The sequence below is a fragment of the Procambarus clarkii genome, chromosome 62 (assembly GCF_040958095.1).
Source record: "Procambarus clarkii isolate CNS0578487 chromosome 62, FALCON_Pclarkii_2.0, whole genome shotgun sequence".
Taxonomy (NCBI): domain Eukaryota; kingdom Metazoa; phylum Arthropoda; class Malacostraca; order Decapoda; family Cambaridae; genus Procambarus; species Procambarus clarkii.
Window position 1 is genome coordinate 20,388,829 of NC_091211.1, and position 24,021 is coordinate 20,412,849.

At 40.9% G+C, this 24,021-nt stretch overlaps 1 protein-coding gene across 1 annotated transcript; it reads left to right on the plus strand.

Annotated features, from left to right (window-relative positions):
- Window positions 1-1,763: 1,763 nt before the first annotated feature.
- Window positions 1,764-12,117, plus strand: LOC123766380 (GATA zinc finger domain-containing protein 14-like). Its single transcript, XM_069308506.1, has 4 exons — window positions 1,764-1,842; window positions 4,555-4,719; window positions 5,525-5,667; window positions 10,639-12,117. Exons 1-4 carry the CDS (start codon window positions 1,764-1,766, stop codon window positions 12,115-12,117), a joined length of 1,866 nt encoding a protein of 621 aa, XP_069164607.1.
- Window positions 12,118-24,021: the final 11,904 nt, after the last annotated feature.

Sequence of the window (24,021 nt, forward strand, 5' to 3'; positions counted from 1 at the left end):
GGCTTCGAGACCCACGTGGTACTGCTTTAAGGGCTTCGAGACCCACGTGGTACTGCTTCAAGGGCTTTCATACAAAAGTGTTACAGCTTCTAAATGTTCGAGACGCGCGTGGTAGAGCTTCGAGACCCGCGTAGTAGAGCTTCGAGACCCACGTGGTAGAATTTCGAGACCCGCGTGGTAGAGTTTCGAGACCCGCGTGGTAGAGCTTCGAGACCCGCGTGGTAGAGCTTCGAGCCCCGTGGTAGAGCTTCGAGACCCGCGTGGTAGAGCTTCGAGACCCACGGGGTAGAGCTTCGAGACCCGCGTGGTAGAGCTTCGAGCCCCGTGGTAGAGCTTCGAGACCCGCGTGGTAGAGCTTCGAGACCCGCGTGGTAGAGCTTCGAGACCCACGTGGCAAAGCTTCGAGGCCCACGCGGTACGGCTTCTGAGGCTTCGAAACCCCGTATTAATACTTGGGCTTCGACACCCAGATGGGAAAGCACTTACCGATATTATTAAAAACCACGGTTAATGCCACTGGGTTCTAGTAAAAGTTCTTACTTTTATAGATATCATGAGGCCACCTAATAGGATTTGTCTTATTAAGTAGTTCGAATCACAAGCATGAACACTGGTTGAACCGAAGCAGATGACTCGAAATGCTCCTAACACATTCAGTTGACTCGTTGTCTATTGTGATTAAGCAAGGGCTTCAAGACCCAGAGGATAGTTACTCCAAATCTTGAGGCATATACTTAAACAAGATGTTTCGACACAAAAGCTATCTTCAAAAACGTACATAATACGAAGTAAAAGGCTTGGAAAGTCTTGCTCGAATACAAGGAGAGTAATAAATCAAAAGGCTGATAAAACAGTCCTTTTAATAATGTTTAAGGTTTGAAAACAAGTCTGGCAAAGCCTCAAGATTATATATACCGTGCTAAACTATCCAAGGCTTCGAAACCCGGGCTTTAATATATTCACAAACTTCCAAAAAAAATAGAGATCGAGAGAACGAAAATTCGAAACACCATAGACTCATCAACTGAAACTTCAAGAATCCCACTGAAAATCTTGAAGCCTCATAATAGATCACTGACAACAAAAACAGCATGTCTAAACACAGATTATTGTCCCTTGCGGATGCTGAAGACCAACAAAAGACCTACCTAAGGAGTCACTGACCGAGTCTTCTGCAGTAGAGCGCCGGGAAAGTTTCTTGAGCGGCCGATGGACATGAAGAAAACGCAAACCAAAATAGAGATTATCCCCTGAAATTGAATTCAACTGAGAAATAAACAAAACAAATACAAATCTGACCCACTTACCTAACGAACGAAACGAAGATGACTGTCAGCCTTCCTGAGGCTGAAGAAACACACGGAGGACGAGCCTTAATAAGCTACGAAAGCCTCAATAGGCTAACGATAGCCTCTTGCGCCTCACACGATCACTGTCCAAAGGTGCGGGTATCACCCACTGCGAAGAGTATCGATGCGGGTACCACACTGCCTGCGGGGCAGTCTTGGTGCGGGTTAAGGACGTGGTGGGGGAGAATATAGTAAGACCTTCAACCTGTGCAATAGGCTATAGGGGTCTGGGCTGGCGAGCGGCGGCGCCGGCCGGGACTCAGCTGTTTCGCACGAGGGGCGGGCTAACCAAGGTTGCCAACGTCTGCAAATATCTCCATCTCTCCTCTTGCATATTCCTATTGTCTAACTCAATATTTTGAGCTTGAAATAGCCTCTATTTTTTCCGTATGTATGTCTTACTGCGTGTAAAGAATGGCTGCGTGTATTGATTTATGGCTGGTTATATCCATGCCGACTGTCAGCGTCAGCAAGGCTGCCAACCTCACCTGCGGTAACTGAGAAAAACATTTTTCCTTTTGCAATACAGATTACCTTTCAGCAACACTAAAAATTGCCAAGAGGAGCGAGAAAACTGCGCCTGAGGCTTTATTGGCATCGAATAACACTCTTCTCCATGAAATTACGTGATAAGTACTTATTAGGCTACTTAATACTGAACATACAGGTAAATAATATTTCAAAAACTTTTGAATCAACCTAAAAACTCTTCTAAATCCCCCTCCTCCTCTCCCCCCAAAAAAAAAGGTCACGATTAAGTTACCCAAAGCATGGAAATGGCATTCATAGACATAGCAATTCCTAAGGTCATTAATTACCAATGACTAATTACCCAACCGGCGCCTACTGGATAAGGAAGTGACGAGGCGCGAGTATTGAGAGCTACGGCCTACAAGGCTCAAGAGGGCCTATATATATATATATATATATATATATATATATATATATATATATATATATATATATATATATATATATATATATATATATATATATATGTCGTACCTAGTAGCCAGAACGCACTTCTTAGCCTACTATGCAAGGCCCGATTTGCCTAATAAGCCAAGTTTTCATGAAATTGTTTTTCGACTACCTAACCTACCTAACCTAACCCAACTTTTTCGGCTACCTAACCTAACCTAACCTATAAAGATAAGTTAGGTTAGGTAGGGTTGGTTAGGTTCGGTCATATATCTACGTTAATTTTAACTCCAATAAAAAAAATTTACCTCATACATAATGAAATGGGTAGCTTTATCATTTCATAAGAAAAAAATTAGAGAAAATATATTAATTCAGGAAAACTTGGCTTATTAGGCAAATCGGGGCCTTGCATAGCAGGCCGAGTACGACGTTCTGGCTACTAGGTACGACATATATATATATATATATATATATATATATATATATATATATATATATATATATATATATATATATATATATATATATATATATATATATATATATATACTTGATCCAACGTACATAAATGGACTGTTGAACCTATCAATGTTCACATTTTGTAGTACTGTATTAATTTTTGTAGAGGGAATGAAAGAAAAAAAAGAACCCCCCCCCAAAAAAAAAAAAACACTTAAACAATGCTAGGCCTAGTAAATCACAGCTATGTACTATATTAGCCCCTAAGCGTATATTAGGCCTAGAATACTTTGGACAGGTTAGGTTTTTCAGTTGCTTTAAAAAAAATTCTTATTATGCCATTTAGGCAAATTCAATAATATGAATCTTTAACTTTTTTTTGAGGGGGTACAACAGTGTATTTTTGTACGTGTTAACAAATAGTTGCTTAAAGTACTAACAGACTCAAGGAGTGTCAGTTTTTTCGTTATTAGTTTCCTCAAGAAGTATCAGTTTTTTCTTATTAGTTTCAGTGAGTAGTGTCAGTTTTTCCTCATTAGTTTTCTTAAGAAGTGTCAGTTTGTTCCTTATTAGTTTCCTTAAGAAGTGTCAGTTTGCTCCTTATTATTTTCCTCAAGAAGTGTCAGTTTTATTCCTTATTAGTTTCCTTAAGAAGTGTCAGTTTTTTCCTTATTATTTTCCTCAAGAAGTGTCAGTTTTATTCCTTATTATTTTCCTCAAGAAGTGTCAGTTTTTTCCTTATTATTTTCCTCAAGAAGTGTCAGTTTTTCCTTATTATTTTCCTCAAGAAGTGTCAGTTTTTCCTTATTATTTTCCTCAAGAAGTGTCAGTTTTATTCCTTATTAGTTTCCTTAAGAAGTGTCAGTATTTTCCTTATTAGTTTCCTTAAGAAGTGTCAGTTTTTCCTTATTATTTTCCTCAAGAAGTGTCAGTTTTATTCCTTATTATTTTCCTCAAGAAGTGTCAGTTTTATTCCTTATTATTTTCCTCAAGAAGTGTCAGTTTTTTCCTTATTATTTTCCTCAAGAAGTGTCAGTTTTATTCCTTATTAGTTTCCTCAAGAAGTGTCAGTATTTTCCTTATTAGTTTCCTCTGTATTTAGTATGCCCTTTTAATGGCGGTTGTTCTTATTCTCCTTTTTTCTTGGTAGTTTCGATAAGTTTTTTTACATTTGAATTGTAATCCTTTTTATCCTTTGTAATCCTTGTAATCCTTTCCTTTAATTGTTTCAAATATTTCTGGATCTATGCCTTTACAGTCTCACATTATTTCAAGTTGTTGACTATCTCTCCACTGGTAATATATGTATGTTAGTGGTAGTAAATTATCTATAATATTTAAATGTATTAGGTTGAATCTATATTTTTCAGCGGTTTTGCTATATGCAATATTTAGTGGTGTCTATGATTTCAGAGATATATCTATATCTAATGGGATCTACGTTTAGAGATGTATACAATATTATACAATATTATGCTATACAGTCTAGCAATATTTCTGTGTCTAGTGAGATTTCAGTGCATCAAGAGGTATCTTAATTTTCAGTGGCATTTCTGTACTTAGACATAAAAACACAGAAGGATAGAAAGACATGCGGAGGATTTATTCCTAATACCTATAAGGTGTTAGGAATAAACTAGGTTACAATTCCTAACAATACAATTAGGTGAATTAGGTTACAATTCTGACTGAGTAAAAAGGTGTATTAGCAGTGTAAACTCAATCCTACATATTTAGACATGGGTGTAAAACAAATATTTAGTTTACAATTTGAATAGTGATATATACTGATAAAATAGTGCCATAGTGTTACTAACAACAGTCAATAGTGGCAATATTAACAGTAGTTATGACAACAGTAGAAGTAACAGTAATTATGACAACAGTAGAAGTAACAGTAATTATGACAACAGTAGAAGTAACAGTAATTATGACAACAGTAGTAATAGCAGTTATGACAACAGTAGTAGAAATAATAACAATGCAAGTAATAATAACTGCAACTGACTTAAATTAAATCTTCAATCATTAATATGTGTGTTATATTTGTACAACTTCAAGCAGATATCATTCATAAAATGGTTAGTCAATTATAACTTAATTTACCCAACTACAAATTACATTACGTATGAATTAAATCAAACGATAGCATGAAAAAGCCTAGCACTGATTATCATTGAATTAATAAGGAAATAACTTTCTTTAAGACGATACAACAATCACTACGACCACTTGGGACTCTAGAAGTGCCTCTGGGTTTCAACAGGGTTTCTATACATACTCCGGTTTCTTGTTCTTAATTTTATTTCTAGTTTTATCAACGTTTTCAGTAAGCCTAAATAATTTAACATAGATAACAACTAATTAACACAATAAATAACAAAAAATAACACAAAAACAGGTTGCTTTAACAAAAATAATGCAAAGAAATTAGCTATATAACTTTATTTGGCTTATAGATAAGACTAATAGTTAAATATTGTGGAACAGAAGGTATGGATACTATCTACTCTGTATCTACTATCTACTATGGATATGGTATCGATACTATATACTCAATTTTAAGAGTATAAGTTGGATAAGCCTCAACAACCTGGGCCGTGATTCGTCAAGCATTTCCAGATTCAATTACGAAACCGATACATCTTTCCTTAATCATGGCGGGTTTCGTGACATTTATTAAAGATTATGAGCCTTCAAACTTCACAACCCAAGGTTATTGTTGTTATAAACGACCACGTAGTGCTTCGGAGCTCATAAACTGTAAGCAAAGCCTCCATGATTGAGAACAGATGTAGTGGTGGTAATAGTACTAGATATAGTAGATATAGTAGATATAGTAGTAGTAGAAGTAGGCATCCCTCAGTCTCAGGAGACTATGGAGTTGCGCTCTGGTTGTCGAGCTGGTGTAGCCTCTCCTGGGAGCAAAGCCAGGGTAGGTTGATATGGAGAAACTGTTACCCAAGCAGCAGGTCCCCCCTCTCCACAGCACCGAAAGTCTCCAATGGAAAGGCAAATGCCAATACGATTGGTTCCAGCACCGTCGCAGGAACTGTGAGCTCCGGAGTTGACCTCGAAGTTGGTGAAAGAAGGCACAGGGACTCCAAACCCGGAGACCGCCGTGGTCGGGGCCGGAGAAGAACCACCCCAGCAAGGTCAAGAACGACCCCAGCCTCCTGAAGCAGAGCCTGGGACGCACTACCCTTGGAAGGTGGACGGCCCGGTCCAGCACCTACGGGTTCCAGACAGAGATTGTCACAGCCCTCTCTCACCCGAGGCCGGCCTCCTTCAAGACCAAGCAGAAGTGATAATTATTAAATACAAGAATTATTATTATAATAATAATAATTTTAAGAATAATATAATTAATTAATAATTATCACTCTTCTGTTTGGTACAAGTTTCGTAAGTAGATGCCTAACTGCTGGATGCACTCCAGACCTGAACATGATAGCAGGAAGAATTAGGATGAGAAGAAGCCTCGTCACTCTTAATAATAAGAACTTTGAAATACAACAGTTTTTGGTTTGGACTTCATTGAACAAAACTGTTATGTACCTCGCTGCCAAAATTCTTTGGGCGTTGATAAGTTACAAATAAAAGGTTTCATTTGCCCCAAATTTGTAACCAAGTTACAAGAGCAGTTGTGTTTAATGGTCCAGTAGTGATGAGATATGCAAGTAAGTATTTTGCAGGCAGTGCAAGCTTGCAATCTGTGTGCAATATCTACAGCAGGCAAATTTGGGATACATTGATAGGCCTATAGGCAGTATATCTTCCCAGGATAAATACTTGGATATTCTGTCAACAGTAGTGAAAAAAAACGTCTTTAATTACTGTTTTCCCCACATTAAATTACACAATGACGTAGAATATGTGGAACATTTTGTTGACAAAGTGTACATTTGGTCAGATCGACATTAGCAGGCTCGGCTATATCCCAGAGGTGTTTTATCTGAGCCTAAAGCTAGCATCTGTAACGCTTAGAAGCCTACTGACTGATGCCTGCCAGCCTGTATTCTCGTTCGTCTCATCATGTCACAGTATTTAAAAACTATATTGTAAATGAAGCAATCCTGGTTTCCTTTCATTCTTACCCCAATCAAGTAAACCGAAAGATTTTAGCATACATAATCTAAGACAAGTAGAGAGGTGGATTGTCAGTAAGTTTGTCCAAAAGAGGTACATTGACGGGAATTCTGACGATGTCCTTGCTCTATGGGATTACGGGAATTATCCTTCAAGCTATGGACTGTAAGTAATTACCAAAAGAAGGCGCTAGGCCCGAAATACTGCATAGCACCGTCTGTGTCACTGGATATTCAATAGTTCCTAGACACCGAATAATTGTAGCGACTGACAATTATGAAAAATATCTCACTTCAAGCCTAGCGCCATCTAGGACCATCAAACTCAGTATCTAATTAGTTTCGAAATTTCAAGCACTCTTTTTTAATTCCTACAGAGTTCAACGTTAAAATAAATTCATGAATATGTCGAGTAGCACACATTGAGTGCATATATAACTTTGATGATGTATATGTATCCAGGTAAAGATGTCATCTGAGAAGTCTGGATGCTGGAGAAGCATCTAGGATAAGATAACATCTTTGATGCCTGGATGCTGGAGAAGCATCTAGGTTAAGATAACATCTTTGATGCCTGGTTGCTGGAGAAGCATTTAGGATAAGATTACGTCTTTGGTGTTCTGGAGGTAAATACTGGAAAATCGTAAATTCCAGCACTATATAACAGAGTTGATGGCGAATTATGCAATAAATTCCCATTAAATAGATCACCCATAAGGAGACAGCTGCCCAATGCATCAACGTGTATAAATAACTTAAAATTAATAAAAAAACTATCGGGAAAACTATTTATTTGTTATAATTTGAACAATTCAGAAACTCACAAGAAATCCCCCATATTTTTTTTTAAGTTTAAACATAATATTGAGAAGGGATTAAAATTCCATTATTAAATTATTAATTTTTCCAATGCAGCTGTTTAAAAAAATCAAGTCAAGCTTTCAATTCCAGATGTTGAATGATTCATTGATATTGCTTTTTTTGCAATAAACTTTATGCATTTTTACCAGAGAGTAGCTTGAATAGCACCTTAGTTCGTACTGTATATACTACATAGAATTATCAAATGCAATAACAAATTGTTTACTTAAAAAAGTATTGTCACTTATATCCTATAAAGCTGTGTGCTTAACGATAAGAAACTTCTAACTTGGTAAGCTAAGATGCTCTAAGATGCGAGATGTTTTTTGGGCTGAGAGAAAGATGCTGATAAGCTAAGATGCTCTGAGATGCGAGATGTACATCAGATTGTGAGAAAGATGGTTTTATTTATCTTTAGGTAAGATGCCTTGAATGAGAGATATACTTCTAATTTTGAGAAAGATGCTGTTATCTACCTCAAGCTAAGATGATGTGAGATGTTCATCTGGTAATGAGAAAGATGCTGGTATCTTCCTCAAGCTAAGATGACAAACATCTTTACATAACAAACATCAACACTTTACAAACTGAAATCAGCTACTTTTACCCGAGTCATAAAATTGATAAAAATCATTTTGATTCGCTGCAGAATACTTAGAAAAGTAATTAAAAAGCCAGACTTTCTTCAGAATACAAAGAAAAGTAGTAATATACCTAATAACATGTTGCATAAAAATTTGCAACAATAGGGAGAATAAACACCTCAACAGGTGTAGTAGTGAGGTGATCTTGATGAAGCTAGACACAGATATAATGAAATAATAACTCCATCAACTAACTCTGTCTCTGACTAACCTAACTTGACTCTAACTCTAACCTAACTCTGACTCCATCAATGATGGAGTCAGAGTTTGTCTCCTGTGGATTCCTTCCCATATTGGTCTCCGAATGCATGATAGAAATGATGAGTTAGCCAAGACTTTTGCTCATAAAGAGGGAATTGATTACCATCTTGGACTGCCTTTGAGCAGCCTGAGGGCAGTAATATTCCGGGAACATCAACAATATCTCGTAGACTTAAGGCAAAGTGAAATTCACACCAGTTATTCCATCTATCATCATTCTATTATGCAGGAAGAACCGCACGTCTATGGACTTCTAGATGTTACCACTGCTAGCCTTAGGCTCGACTACAAGTACCTCTGGGAGTTTGTAACATCTGCTGATGTAGATTTGATTAAATGTAAACTCTGTCAGCAGAACTATTCGCATACTTTGTGTCATTATATAATGGAATGTGAAAAAATCGCGGAATGCAGAGATAACACCATCAATGGTGTCCAAGAAATGTGTAAGTACTTCATTCAAAATGATGTGCTGCCAGGAATCTTAGCGAAGTATCCAAAATGTGCTTACTGTAGGTGCAGCCTGCACATGACTGTAAAGCTGCCGCCCAGTTGGGTGGGTGTGGAGCACATGACTGTAAAGCTGCCGCCCAGTTGGGTGGGTGTGGAGCACATGACTGTAAAGCTGCCGCCCAGCTGGGTGGGTGTGGAGCACATTACTGTAAAGCTGCCGCCCAGTTGGGTGGGTGTGGAGCACATTACTGTAAAGCTGCCGCCCAGTTGGGTGGGTGTGGAGCAAGACTAGTAACTGTGTCACTCACCATAGATGTAAAGTGCCCTTGTATAGTGACTGTTGTGAGCCTCTTGTTGAATCACTTGTGATACAAAGATTATTGATGTGTGTATTTGTGTAGGTGATTGTATATCTATGTGTATGTATATATGTATATGTGTGTGTATGTACGTGTATGTATGAATATGTGTACGAGTATATGTAACATTATTAATTGTGTGTGAGCCTCATGCAACTAAAATCATAATACAACAACATTGCAATTTATGAACAAAAATCCAATATCGAGGACAGGAAACGTTTTAGGCCTATCAAGGGGTACCTAGGCCTACTACTAGCCTCCCCCCCGACCAGGATATAAACCACAACAGTTACCTAACTCCCAGTGTACCTATTTACTACTAGGTGAATAGAGACATGCAGTGGCAGAAAAGAAATCTCAAGACGGTATAAAAATTTACAGCCTTTCTGGGATCGAACCCTGCGTCTTGAAGAGCGAACCAGCTAGCATACAGGCCAGTGGTGAGACAAAATGGCGTCCATCTTCTCGGCTTTGAGACTCTTCCATAGAACCAATATTCTTCCAAATATTTAAATTTCTGCGAAAAATTGAGATTAATTACAATAATATCCTCCGCCGAATTAGTAATTAGGCTCGGGCAATTTAGGTTACAATTGATATTTTTCAAACTTGGTTAGGTTAGGTTAGGTTGAGTTGGATTAGGCTAGGCTATGTTAGGTTAGGTTGGATTAGGCTAGGCTGGGTTTGGTTAGGTTGGATTAGGCTAGGCTGGGCTAGGTTAGGTTAGGTTGGGTTGGATTAGACTAGGCTGGGCTAGGTTAGGTTAGGGTGGGTTGAATTAGGCTAGGCTGGGTTAGGTTAGGTTGGGCTGGATTAGGCTAGGCTGGGTTAGGTTAGGTTGGGTTGGATTAGGCTAGGCTATGTTAGGTTAGGTTAGGTTGGGTTGGATTAGGCTAGGCTGGGTTAGGTTAGGTTAGGTTGGATTAGGCTAGGCTGGGTTAGGTTAGGTTAGGTTGGATTAGGCTAGGCTGGGTTAGGTTAGGTTGGATTAGGCTAGGCTGGGTTAGGTTAGGTTAGGTTGGGTTAGATTAAGTTAGGCTGGGTTAGGTTAGGTTGGGTTGGATTAGGCTAGGCTGGGTTAGGTTAGGTTGGATTAGGCTAGGCTGGGTTAGGTTAGGTTGGATTAGGCTAGGCTGGGTTAGGTTAGGTTGGATTAGGCTAGGCTGGGTTAGGTTAGGTTAGGTTGGGTTTGATTATAGATTAGCGATGGCGAAGAGTGGTTATATGCCCTATCCAGGTCGTAGGTCCTACAGTCCGTCAAGTCAGTGCGGTGGTTCCTAGCGTTGTCTCCCACAGTAAACTTGCGGCCAGCGTCAGGTTCGAGTCTAACAATCTGTGTTCATTAGTTCGTTGGTGTAGCTTCGACTGTCTCAATGGCCGCCGTTGCTTCAGCAGCCGCAGTTACTCCAACGGCCACGATTGCTTCAACGGCCACGATTGCTTCAACGGCCACGATTGCTTCAACGGCCGCAATTTCTTCAACGGCCGCAATTGCTTCAACGGCCGGAATTGCTTCAACGGCCGCAATTGCTTCAACGGCCGGAATTGCTTCAACGGCCGCAATTTCTTCAACGGCCGGAATTGCTTCAACGGCCGGAATTGCTTCAACGGCCACGATTGCTTCAACAGCCGCAATTGCTTCAACGGCCGCAATTGCTTCAACGGCCGCAATTGCTTCAACGGCCGCAATTGCTTCAACAGCCGCAATTGCTTCAACGGCCGCAATTGCTTCAACGGCCGCAATTGCTTCAACAGCCGCAATTGCTTCAACGGCCGCAATTGCTTCAACAGCCGCAATTGCTTCAACGGCCGCAATTGCTTCAACGGCCGCAATTGCTTCAACGGCCGCAACTGCCCCAAAGGCCACAACTACCCCAAAGGCCACAACTGCCCCAAAGGCCACAACTGCCCCAAAGGCCACAACTGCCCCAAAGGCCACAACTGCCCCAACGGCCACAACTGCCCCAAAGGCCACAACTGCCCCAACGGCCACAACTGCCCCCAACGGCCACAACTGCCCCAACGGCCACAACTGCCCCAAAGGCCACAACTGCCCCAACGGCCACAACTGCCCCAAAGGCCACAACTGCCCCCAACGGCCACAACTGCCCCAACGGCCACAACTGCCCCAAAGGCCACAACTGCCCCAACGGCCACAACTGCCCCCAACGGCCACAACTGCCCCAACGGCCACAACTGCCCCCAACGGCCACAACTGCCCCAACGGCCACAACTGCCCCAAAGGCCACAACTGCCCCCAACGGCCACAACTGCCCCAACGGCCACAACTGCCCCAAAGGCCACAACTGCCCCAACGGCCACAACTGCCCCAAAGGCCACAACTGCCCCCAACGGCCACAACTGCCCCAACGGCCACAACTGCCCCAAAGGCCACAACTGCCCCAAAGGCCACAACTGCCCCAAAGGCCACAACTGCCCCAACGGCCACAACTGCCCCAAAGGCCACAACTGCCCCAAAGGCCACAACGGCCACAACTGCTGCAAAGGCCACAACTGCCCCCAACGGCCACAACTGCCCCCAACGGCCACAACTGCCCCAACGGTCACAACTGCCCCAAAGGCCACAACTGCCCCAAAGGCCACAACTGCCCCCAAAGGCCACAACTGCCCCAAAGGCCACAACTGCCCCAAAGGCCACAACTACCCCAAAGGCCACAACTGCCCCAAAGGCCACAACTGCCCCCAACGGCCGTGATTGCCTCAATTTCCACGATTTTATAATCCGACTTCAGAAGATATGTTTCGTGCAACATTGAGATACAAAGACGGAACAAAAGAGGCTACACATCGATGATATATTAAGACTCTGATAGTGACATTTTACTTGAACTCAGCTTCGTGGGAGAGGAAAATTGATCAGCAGCATTGGAAAAAAAAATTGCAATCACAATTGTCTTTAAACAGCATGAAAATTAGATAAAGTGCTTTACAAACACGTTGGAGAAAATTGCTTGCGACTGAACTGTCATTCCTGACTAGTAATACAGTCACTAATTGAGAAAAGTTAGGTTTTGTTTGTTTAGTAATTAATACAACAGGCCGCCTGGACAACAATACCCTGGACTAATACAACAGGCCGCCTGGACAACAATACCCTGGACTAATACAACAGGCCGCCTGGACAACAATACCCTGGACTAATACAACAGGCCGCCTGGACAGTATAGCCTAGTATAGCACATATTTGTACTATATTAGGCCTAAGATAGCGTGCATTAGGCCTAAGATGGTTATGTTAGGTTTCATTAGGAGACATAAATACCAAACCTATTCCGGTTGGTCGAAATTCAATAGTACCAAATTCTACTTTCCAATTGTCCAGTTCGTCTATATATGTACGATGGTGCATATCGTTGCTACATACTGCCTAAACAGCATGATGGCCCGTCCCAACCACAGCAGATAAATGGAACACCGGAACACGGACCCCAGGACCCCCCAGGACCCCCAAGGACCCCCAAGGACCCCCCAGGACCCCCAAGGACCCCCCAGGACCCCCAAGGACCCCCAAGGACCCCCCAGGACCCCCCAGGACCCCCCAGGACCCCCTAAGGACCCCCAAGGACCCCCAAGGACCCCCAAGGACCCCCAAGGACCAGGACTGAAAGAGGTCCTGAGATACAAGACTGAAATTAGACAAATAAAAAAATTCGCGCAAATTAGACAAATAAAAAATTAAAAAGGGTTAATGAACATCAAAGTTGATTCCTCTGGGCCCTGTCCTAGACAGCAGGAGGTGGGGGGGGGGGGGCATTGGCATAGGCCTATGCCTATGCTATTGAGACGCACTCAAAAGCATAGGCCTATGCCTATGCTTTTGAGTGCGCCTAGTCGAATGAAATTTCTTTTTATTACCTTTTTATTTTATAAATCGTTCTAGTTCTTGTATTACTTGTAAATACATCATATACACTACACGTACATGTGTGTGTATACCTATACATAAATCAAATGTATTTAGCACAAGTTATCAAAAATACTTAATGAGTAGTTTGACATGAGGCCTACACTCCCCCCCTCCGGATTAGGCCTATTGCTCCGTAATTTGGGTATTGTTTACAAGGACGAATATTCAACGTTCTACAGCAGTGTTATATATACGGCAGGTGAGATTGAAGATGATTTAATTATGATTTAATTTGATTTAATTGATTTGATTTAATTTAATCTGCAAATAATTTCAAACACCTCTACACTGTATTTCCTGCAATGGTTGGATAAGTTGCAGGAAAGGTGCTCAGAAACTGGGAGTTATGATACTCCCGTTTGTGGATATTGTAAACTTTAAACATGGGACACCTAAACTGTTTGTGTGTGAGACACAGTTTAGACACTGTCTAAATTATACTGTAGGATATCTGTGTCCTACAGGCTTCCTCTCCCAAGGTACAGCACCGTCTGTAATGAGCATCTCTGTACTTGTTTGCATTACAAGGAACTAACCAGCTTATGTATCCTCCTGATAACTAGAGAGCTATGGCCCTAAACACACTATTAAACACAGTATTTAACTACATTCTCAATGACTTTCTAGCAGATGAACTAGATTCTTTTTCAAGACCCTCAACCCACACATATCTGGACATGGAGACCCGACGACGTTTCGGTCCATCTTGGACCATTATGAAGTCGTGTAATACTTCTTCATCAATTGGGCATCAATTCTTCAACCACGTTATTGTGTCTCAACGTCTTGTTAAGCTTTATAATTTGATGGTGTAGCAAACTGTTCAGTACTACCACTCACACGGTGGCTGTCTTCTCTCTCTCATGCTTCTAATCTTTTGGCAAAGTTGAACTCACCAAATATTTTTAGAGGACTGCTTAGAAGAAAAGTATGTCCTGTCATCTATCTTGAGGTTATCTTGAGATGATTTCGGGGCTTTTTAGTGTCCCCGCGGCCCGGTCCTCGACCAGGCCTCCACCCCCAGGAAGCAGCCCGTGACAGCTTACTAACACCCAGGTACCTATTTTACTGCTAGGTAACAGGGGCATAGGGTGAAAGAAACTCTGCCCATTGTTTCTCGCCGGCGCCTGGGATCGAACCCAGGACCACAGGATCACAAGTCCAGCGTGCTGTCCGCTCGGCCGACCGGCTCCCTAGAGTCATCACTCTAGATATCCATATATTTCTTATCAGATATTGCAAATAAACTGTGAAACGGACTAGTGTCCCTTGTGAAATTTTCACACTAAAATAGGAGTCAAACAATGTGGATTTTTTTAGTCATATTATATGTATCTTCATATGTTGAAAGAGTTAGGGTCCAGTAGAACTGACTGTTAGATAGGCAATACTAAGGCCAATGTTTGCTGTTATGCTGATGATCTAGTTCTACTCCCACCCACCAAGAGGCTATGGAAACCTTCATAGGAATATATGAAGGATATACCACAGACGGCCTAACCTATCCATCCAAATAGGCTCCAGTTCCCTTCAACTCACAGGATTTGTTATATATTGATCCCAAACTAAAATCACTGGCCAGAGGGATTCGGGTAAAGTATTCTGAAATCTGTATTCTGTATTCTGAATATTCTGTATTCTAATACAACAGGCCGCCAGGACAACAATACCCTGGACTAATACAACAGGCCGCCAGGACAACAATACCCTGGACTAATACAACAGGCCGCCAGGACAACAATACCCTGGACTAATACAACAGGCCGCCAGGACAACAATACCCTGGACTAATACAACAGGCCGCCAGGACAACAATACCCTGGACTAATACAACAGGCCGCCAGGACAACAATACCCTGGACTAATACAACAGGCCGCCAGGACAACAATACCCTGGACTAATACAACAGGCCGCCAGGACAACAATACCCTGGACTAATACAACAGGCCGCCAGGACAACAATACCCTGGACTAATACAACAGGCCGCCAGGACAACAATACCCTGGACTAATACAACAGGCCGCCAGGACGACAATACCCTGGACTAATACAACAGGCCGCCAGGACAACAATACCCTGGACTAATACAACAGGCCGCCTGGACAACAATACCCTGGACTAATACAACAGGCCGCCAGGACAACAATACCCTGGACTAATACAACAGGCCGCCAGGACAACAATACCCTGGACTAATACAACAGGCCGCCAGGACAACAATACCCTGGACTAATACAACAGGCCGCCAGGACAACAATACCCTGGACTAATACAACAGGCCGCCAGGACAACAATACCCTGGACTAATACAACAGGCCGCCAGGACAACAATACCCTGGACTAATACAACAGGCCGCCAGGACAACAATACCCTGGACTAATACAACAGGCCGCCAGGACAACAATACCCTGGACTAATACAACAGGCCGCCAGGACAACAATACCCTGGACTAATACAACAGGCCGCCTGGACAACAATACCCTGGACTAATACAACAGGCCGCCTGGACAACAATACCCTGGACTAATACAACAGGCCGCCTGGACAACAATACCCTGGACTAATACAACAGGCCGCCTGGACAACAATAATATGCATCTGGGGCATATTATTTCCCTCAAAGGGCTCACTTTGATAATTTTTCTGATGCTACAAGAGTCCTGAAAGTCAAAACAGACTTCATTACGAGTGACTCTGGTCATCTAGATACCTAGTCGAAAGTAATGTTATTTGAAGATGTCTCAGGTTGCATGGGGGGGTGAATTATAAACCTACGAGATGTTAACGTTGGTAAACTTAATAGTGAAATGGTCAAGATGTATCTTGGGTGTACAATGGTCAAGATGTATCTTGGGTGTACAATGGTCAAGATGTATCTTGGGTGTACAATGGTCAAGATGTATCTTGGGTGTACAATGGTCAAGATGTATCTTGGGTGTACAATGGTCAAGATGTATCTTGGGTGTACAATGGTCAAGATGTATCTTGGGTGTACAATGGTCAAGATGTATCTTGGGTGTACAATGGTCAAGATGTATCTTGGGTGTACAATGGTCAAGATGTATCTTGGGTGTACAATGGTCAAGATGTATCTTGGGTGTACAATGGTCAAGATGTATCTTGGGTGTACAATGGTCAAGATGTATCTTGGGTGTACAATGGTCAAGATGTATCTTGGGTGTACAATGGTCAAGATGTATCTTGGGTGAACAATGGTCAAGATGTATCTTGGATGTATCAAGATGTATCTTAATAGGAAATGGTGAAGACGTATCTTGGGTGTCCATCATTGCAATCATTGCAATCTCATATCAGGCCTGATGTCCTCACCCACACTTGAAGACACAATTTACAAAAGAATGACATCATTTTGTCTGAAGGGAATCACCTATCCAGGAATTCCTTAATCAATTCCTTTTTTTCTCAGGCAGTCACTTGTCACCGGCTGCTCCAACGTTTCCAGAAATAACAACTTAATTCTCAGGAAATACAACTTAAGAATATGTGATACATATATAGGATATATGTATCACATATATAATAACTACTTTTATTCTAATTATGAAGGAACTACTGACACAAGAGAGATGGTTTATTGACAGCCATTTTGAGTCCAACTGAAGCCAGATCCACGTTGAATGAACTGTGTGTTTGGAGTCATTTTGATACTGAATTTGTTGAGGTAGATTAAGGGTTGATTGATCAACTGAAGGCGTGAAAATTGTTATGATTAAATCAGATTACTTCAAGTTTTCTTCCCATCATCCAAATTGGGTGATATATATATTACCACTATCTGTCTGTCCGCTCTAATGGTAAACCTCACTTTGTTTTTTTTTCATTATATATCGCCTCTTAGATTGTAAACTGAATGTTTACAATCAGTTTATAAACTGATTGTAAACTGAATGTTTACATTCAGTTTATAATCTAAACATTTGATTGTAACAAATGTATTTACATTTGATATTTCTAAATCAAATGTAAATTTGATTCAGATTGATGTACACCTGTTTACTCCAGCTATAAATGTGGCTTCTAAATCTAAATCTTGAGTATACAGTATATAATTATAGATATTATAAGTTATGTTAATGAGAAAATCCACTAGATCTGTGAGGTGGGCGAGAACCTGCGACCCCGGCATTGTCAAGCCGCATACCTTACCACTAGACCACCGCAAAACTTTTACAAAGTCATACAACAGGATTTCTACCGAAATCACAGGAAGTCTGGAAGTCCTTACTATAGCCAGTCCAGGTTATACATATGACCCACAAGCACTCGGTTTGATCACGTATGTTGATATAAGAACACTTGAAGGGTTAATTGAAAGCAATTGATCACATACAAAACATATAATTGGTATATATATATATATATATATATATATATATATATATATATATATATATATATATATATATATATATATATATATATATATATATATATATATATTCATATATATATATATTTGAATAGGCACAATAATGAGACGATGAGTCACAATAACGTGGCTGATGATATGATGACTCAACCACACATCACAAGATGATGAGACAAGATGAGACGACGACGTTTCGGTCCGTTCTGGACCATTATGAGGACAAACAACTTGGTTTCGGTCCAGGACGGACCGAAACGTCGTCGTGTCATCATTTAGTGTCTGGTTTGGTCATCAACATGAACAGCAGTTCTCCATTAAAATAATTTTGCCATAATCTATGAACTTAAAAATGAATTTATAATTTGTATATGAAAGTTAATATTGAAATAAGTTACACAACTTATCACACAAAGGTTCATAAAAGGTATTATAAAAAGTTCAGGGGGGCTTGCTTAGATCAAATTAACTTTGAACACACATATCAGGTAACAGGTTAGGTCAGGTTATTACTTAGATCGAACGAACTTTAAACATAAGTTAGGATGATAACAGGTTAAGTTATGGCTTAGAACAAACACACATTAACACACACATACCTCATGTAACAGTGGTCTGACTTACACAAGGTTGAAATTTCTTGTTTAAAAAATCCACTTTTTACAAAAGTAAGTCTTTTAATAATGGTAAGTGCCCAGTTGGTAGTATCCCTGTATGTATCCTGTATCCCTGAATGTTTCTCCTGTATCCCTGAGTGTGTCTCCTGTATCCCTGAATGTGTCTCCTGTATCCCTGAATGTGTCTCCTGTATCCCTGAATGTGTCTCCTGTATCCCTGAATGTGTCTCCTGTATCCCTGAATGTGTCTCCTGTATCCCTGAATATGTCCTGTATCCCTGAATGTGTCTCCTATATCCCTGAATGTCTCCTGTATCCCTGAATGTGTCTCTTGTATCCCTGAATGTGTTATGTATCCCTGAATGTGTCTTCTGTATCCCTGAATATGTCCTGTATCCCTGAATGTGTCTCCTGTATCCCTGAATATGTCTTGTATCCCTGAATATGTCCTGTATCCCTGAATGTGTCTCCTGTATCCCTGAATGTGTCTCCTGTATCCCTGAATGTGTCTCCTGTATCCCTGAATATCCTGTCGACCTCACGCATCATTATACATTTCATTCTTAAAAGTTTTTTTCGTTGAATTACGAAATTTGAATCTAATATATATATATATATATATATATATATATATATATATATATATATATATATATATATATATATATATATATATATATATATATTTTAGGCATAAGATTACTTTATTCGGGCTAGGTTAGGTTAGGTAAGGTAAGGTAAGGTTAGGTTAGGCTAGGCTAGGCTAGGTTAGGCTAGGCTAGGTTAGGTTAGGCTAGGCTACGCTAGGCTAGGCTAGGCTACGCTAGGCTAGGCTAGGCTAGGTTAGGCTAGGTTGTTGGTCAGATTAGACATGAATATATATAAAGCGGAAATTTTTTGGAGGTTGAACACTCTACATTTTGGACACTGACTGCCACAGTCTGAGTTCAAGATTGACAAAGCGAGGCCCAATGAGTTGAAAAGAACTGCAGCACACTGAGACGTTGATCTCACATATGTCAATCATTGCAAAACAATGACTGATGCAGTTGTACTGTGACCATGGTATATATATATATATATATATATATATATATATATATATATATATATATATATATATATATATATATATATATATATATATATATATATATATATATATATATATATATGTACTTCAGCCTACAGTTTAGACGTATTGTCTTGAGGGAGTTATCAGGGGGGGAAAGCGCCAAGCTATTACGACTGTATAGCACTTGGAAGGGGTCAGGATAAGGATTTGGGATGGGACGGGGGGAAAGGAATGGTGCCCAACTACTTGGACGGTCGGGGATTGAACGCCGACCTGCATGACCTATTGTCTTGTGTATGACCCTCTGTCCTGTGTGACAGTGAATACCAGCATTATCCTCACTCTAAGCCCTAATTGAACTACTCAGATTTGGCAAATTTGTCAATAAAAATGTTTATTATTATTAACATCCTTATTGATCAAATTTAATTACAATTTAGCCTAATGTGAGGATTTCAATTAAGTCTTATTAAAGTGAGGATAATGCTGGTATTCACTGTCACACAGGACAGAGGGTCATACACAAGACAATAGGTCTAAACTGTAGGCTGAAGCACATATATATCATGGTTACAGTCAACTACATTAGACTGTATATACGTTTCAATGTATCAATATGTAAATCCAACTGTCTATTGTGCACTGCCACACAAGGGCAGGGATGGGTTCATAAGTGATGCAACTTAAAAATACAATAAATAAAATTGTTCTTCATTCTTTAAAATAGACAAGCAAATTTTGGATAAATTGTTAGGATGTCGTCCAGTACACCTGAGTCAATGAAATAGGCCTATTGTACTGTGGTACAATAGGCCAACTGTGGTACAATAGGACCTGGCCTATTGTACCACAGTTGGTGGTACAATAGGCCAGGTCTTAAATCTTTTACGGTTTCACGTTCAACAATATAGTGTTCTAGTGAAAAAAAATTGTGTTCTAGTGAAAAAAATTGTGTTCTAGTGAAAAAAAAATTGTGTTCTAGTGAAAAAAAATTGTGTTCTAGTGAAAAAAAATTGTGTTCTAGTGAAAAAAAAATTGTGTTCTAGTGAACATTATTGTGTTCGACTTCGACTTTCTCACTCAGTTGGAATCATATTTAATAAGATTCGAAGAGAAGCAGGAAAACCCCAGATTCACACAAGTTTGCTGTTGTTGTTGGGGGGATGTACAAGAGAGAGGAGAGCTTTCTCTCGGGTTAATGACTTGGATGTCTTACATCAGAACTTAATAAACACCTCTTTCTCACAGTAACCGTGAACACCAGAGCCAGCTTGAGGTTACCTTGAGGTGCTTCCGGGGCTTAGCGTCCCCGCGGCCCGGTCGTCGACCAGGCCTCCTGGGGTCGTCGACCAGGCCACTCACAGTAACCGTGAACACCAGAGCCACTCACAGTGACCGTGAAGACCAGAGCCAGCTTGAGGTTACCTTGAGGTGCTTCCGGGGCTTAGCGTCCCCGCGGCCCGGTCGTCGACCAGGCCACTCACAGTAACCGTGAACACCAGAGCCACTCACAGTGACCGTGAACACCATAACCTCTCATAGAAATAATCACCAGAGCCTCTCGCAAGGTCAATATATTCCTCCTGAATATCATCATTTAAGAAAAGAAGTTATCAGTTTGAAAAGGATTTCGCATTAGCTTTAAATCTACCCCAGACATATCTAGAAAGTAGAGAGAGAGAGAGAGAAGATTAAGCCACCCAAAAGGTGGCTTGGGCATGAATAGCCCATAAGTGGTGGCCCTTTTGAGCCATTTCCAGTATCAATAGATGATACTGGAGATCTGTGGAGGTGCGACTGCACCCTACGTGACGGGAGATGTCTCCGGTGATCTAGAAAGTATCTCTTTGGCGTATCTCTTTCTACAGCGAAAGTATCTCTTTCTACAGCGAAGAGAGGTGTTTCACAATCTAATTTACCAACTGTTCGTGCATTAGAAACGTCCTGGAAATGTCTCAGACATGTCCAACTGTTCTTTCCTTACCAGGGCAGAGTTTCTTTCACTCTATGCCCCTGTTACCTAGCAGTAAAATAGGTACCTGGGTCTTAGTCAGCTGTCATGGGCTGCTTTCTGGGGGTGGAGGCCTGGTCGAGGACCGGACCGCGGGGACACTGAAAGGCCCCGAAATCATCTCAAGATAACTTCAAGATAACCAGCTGTCAATCACATTTCTGCTTTCGTTAGAAAACTCATCCGCCTAGCAACAAATTCACTAACAAGAGCTTCGGCCCCTTTGCAAAGATTTGTTGAGAATATCTTGGCGAATGATTATATCAAGAAGATAGGCGAGATGAGCAACCCACTTTGAGTCACTTAAGTCTGCATGATGTATCTTAGAATCTTTCTTGACATCATGGCTGAAGACTCTTTCAGTTCGACCTGTAGATTAGAATGGTTTTTTTTGACATCATTTCCTCCCAATAGCCCTCGTATCTCTGCGTGATACAAGTGTTTCGTAATCAGAATCTGATTGCGAAAGTCTAAACAGAAAAGTATTGTGATCCCTAGACTTCACAAGGCATTGTCTTACATATTCATACATATACATACATATTGAATCGTGCTCGTCGTCCCTTCACCTTCTAGTGTGTGGTCTGATCAACATACTTTAGCCACGTTATTGTGACTCCTCACCTGCATATACATACATAGCCATAGTTACAAGATCAAGTCATACATTTCCTTTGGGTCAGTAGACAGCGTCTTGGAAGCTAAAAGCTGCCTATGTATCATGCTGTATGTATCATGCTGTATGTATCATGCTGTAGCGATCTTTGCCTTGCTGTTAACAGCTTGAAAAGTCTTGCTTTAATTTCTGACAGATCGTATAGCTGGGCAGGAGATCTGCCTATCGTGTAGCAGCATGACTGATACCACTGTATGCCCCCCCCCCCTGCTTCGAAGAAAAGAGTTAACTAGTTCACATAAATCTTCACCTGTAGGTGAATCTTCGAGTGACTAACAAGAGAAACTAATCCTTAATATGAATAATTACGCGTCTCGTCAACACCGTCTACTGAGAACGATTCCTTAAGTCTGTGGTTTAATCCAAGTGGAGAGCAAATATGTACCTAAAGGGGCTGTTTTAACCTCAGAAACAACTTGCTCTTGGATTATCTATAGATTATCTATATTGACCAGACCACACACTAGAAATTGAAGGGACGACGACGTTTCGGTCCGTCGTGGACCATTCTCAAGTCGATCAGAATGGTCCAGGACGGACCGAAACGTCGTCGTCCCTTCAATTTCTAGTGTGTGGTCTGGTCAACATACTTCAGCCACGTTATTGTGACTCATCGCCTGCAGATTATCTATAGATTATCTATAGATTATCTATAGATAGCGACGTCTATAGATTATACAGACGTCGTTAGACGGTCTATAATCTGACAATGGCAATGTATAATTTTTCACCGTGTCTTTGTCGCATGACAGGATCAGCGTCTGTCCAACGCAGGAAGGTTTTTTATGTAAAGAAATAATCACTAAAACCTAATACGAAGCACGAACCTAACCTAACCTAACCTAACCTAACCTAACCTAACCTAACCTAACCTAACCTAACCTAACCTAACCTAACCTAACCTAACCAAATACGAAGCACGAACCTAGCCTAATACGAAGCACAAAGCGCGTTTTATTTGATTAATAAATGTGTCCTGGCTGAGCCAAACCTGTGCTGTTCGACTTAAGTTTCTCTGCTCCTGAAGACGCCACCGTGAACAGCCATGAGACTTGTACTAGACATATCACCCCCCTTTTAAACCACTGGTATATCTCCAAGGGGGTACACGTACCCCTGGTTGAAGCCCCCCCCCCCCCTTTTACTCTAACACAGGAGGAGGACTACCCCAGATCAGACCAATTACGCAAACACAAAATCCTCCTTTTACCCAAATAAGCAACAACTATGTGAAAGGAACTGAGTGTGAATAATCTTCTGAAACTGAATGACTCTTAATCCTGATAAAACTGTTCACTATATTCCCCCTTTTGGAAAGATGTTCAGGTCTCTTTGCATTATACACCCATCAGTGTAAAACAAATGTCTTTGCATTATACACCCATCAGTGTAAAACAAATGTCTTTGCATTATACACCCATCAGTGTAAAACAAATGTCTTTACATTATACACCCATCAGTGTAAAACAAATGTCTTTGCATTATACACCCATCCGTGTAAAACAAATGTCTTTGCATTATACACCCATCAGTGTAAAACAAATGTCTTTGCATTATACACCCATCAGTGTAAAACAAATGTATAACACTGAAACTGTGAGATGTTCAACACCAGAAGCTATTGACAGTCATCTTCAAAATCTCAAACCAACTGAATCCTATGCCTTTACTGATGGCTCTGTGCAGTTTGGCACTGGTAGAACAGGTTGTGCATGTGCAGTGTATAAAGGGAATGAAATGATCATGTCTAGTACAGAGAGACTGAACAACTGGGCAAGCACGACACAGACTGAGCTATTGGGCATTTATCTAGCCACTGAATACCTTAAGCTCAATGGTGGTGGAGTGATATTCTGTGACTCTAAAAGTGCTCTGCAGTCCTTAAGTAACCCATCACAATGTACGTCGGAAGTAGCTTGTAA

What these genes read in the sequence shown, in the direction of transcription:
- LOC123766380 (XM_069308506.1), top strand. Translation starts at nt 1,764, where the DNA reads ATGGCTGCGTGTATTGATTTATGGCTGGTTATATCCATGCCGACTGTC. An exon ending in GGCTGCCAACCTCACCTGCG is followed by an intron (nt 1,843 to 4,554) that starts GTAACTGAGAAA and finishes TACTAACAACAG; the next exon opens with TCAATAGTGGCAATATTAAC. An exon ending in TAGAAATAATAACAATGCAA is followed by an intron (nt 4,720 to 5,524) that starts GTAATAATAACT and finishes GATTGAGAACAG; the next exon opens with ATGTAGTGGTGGTAATAGTA.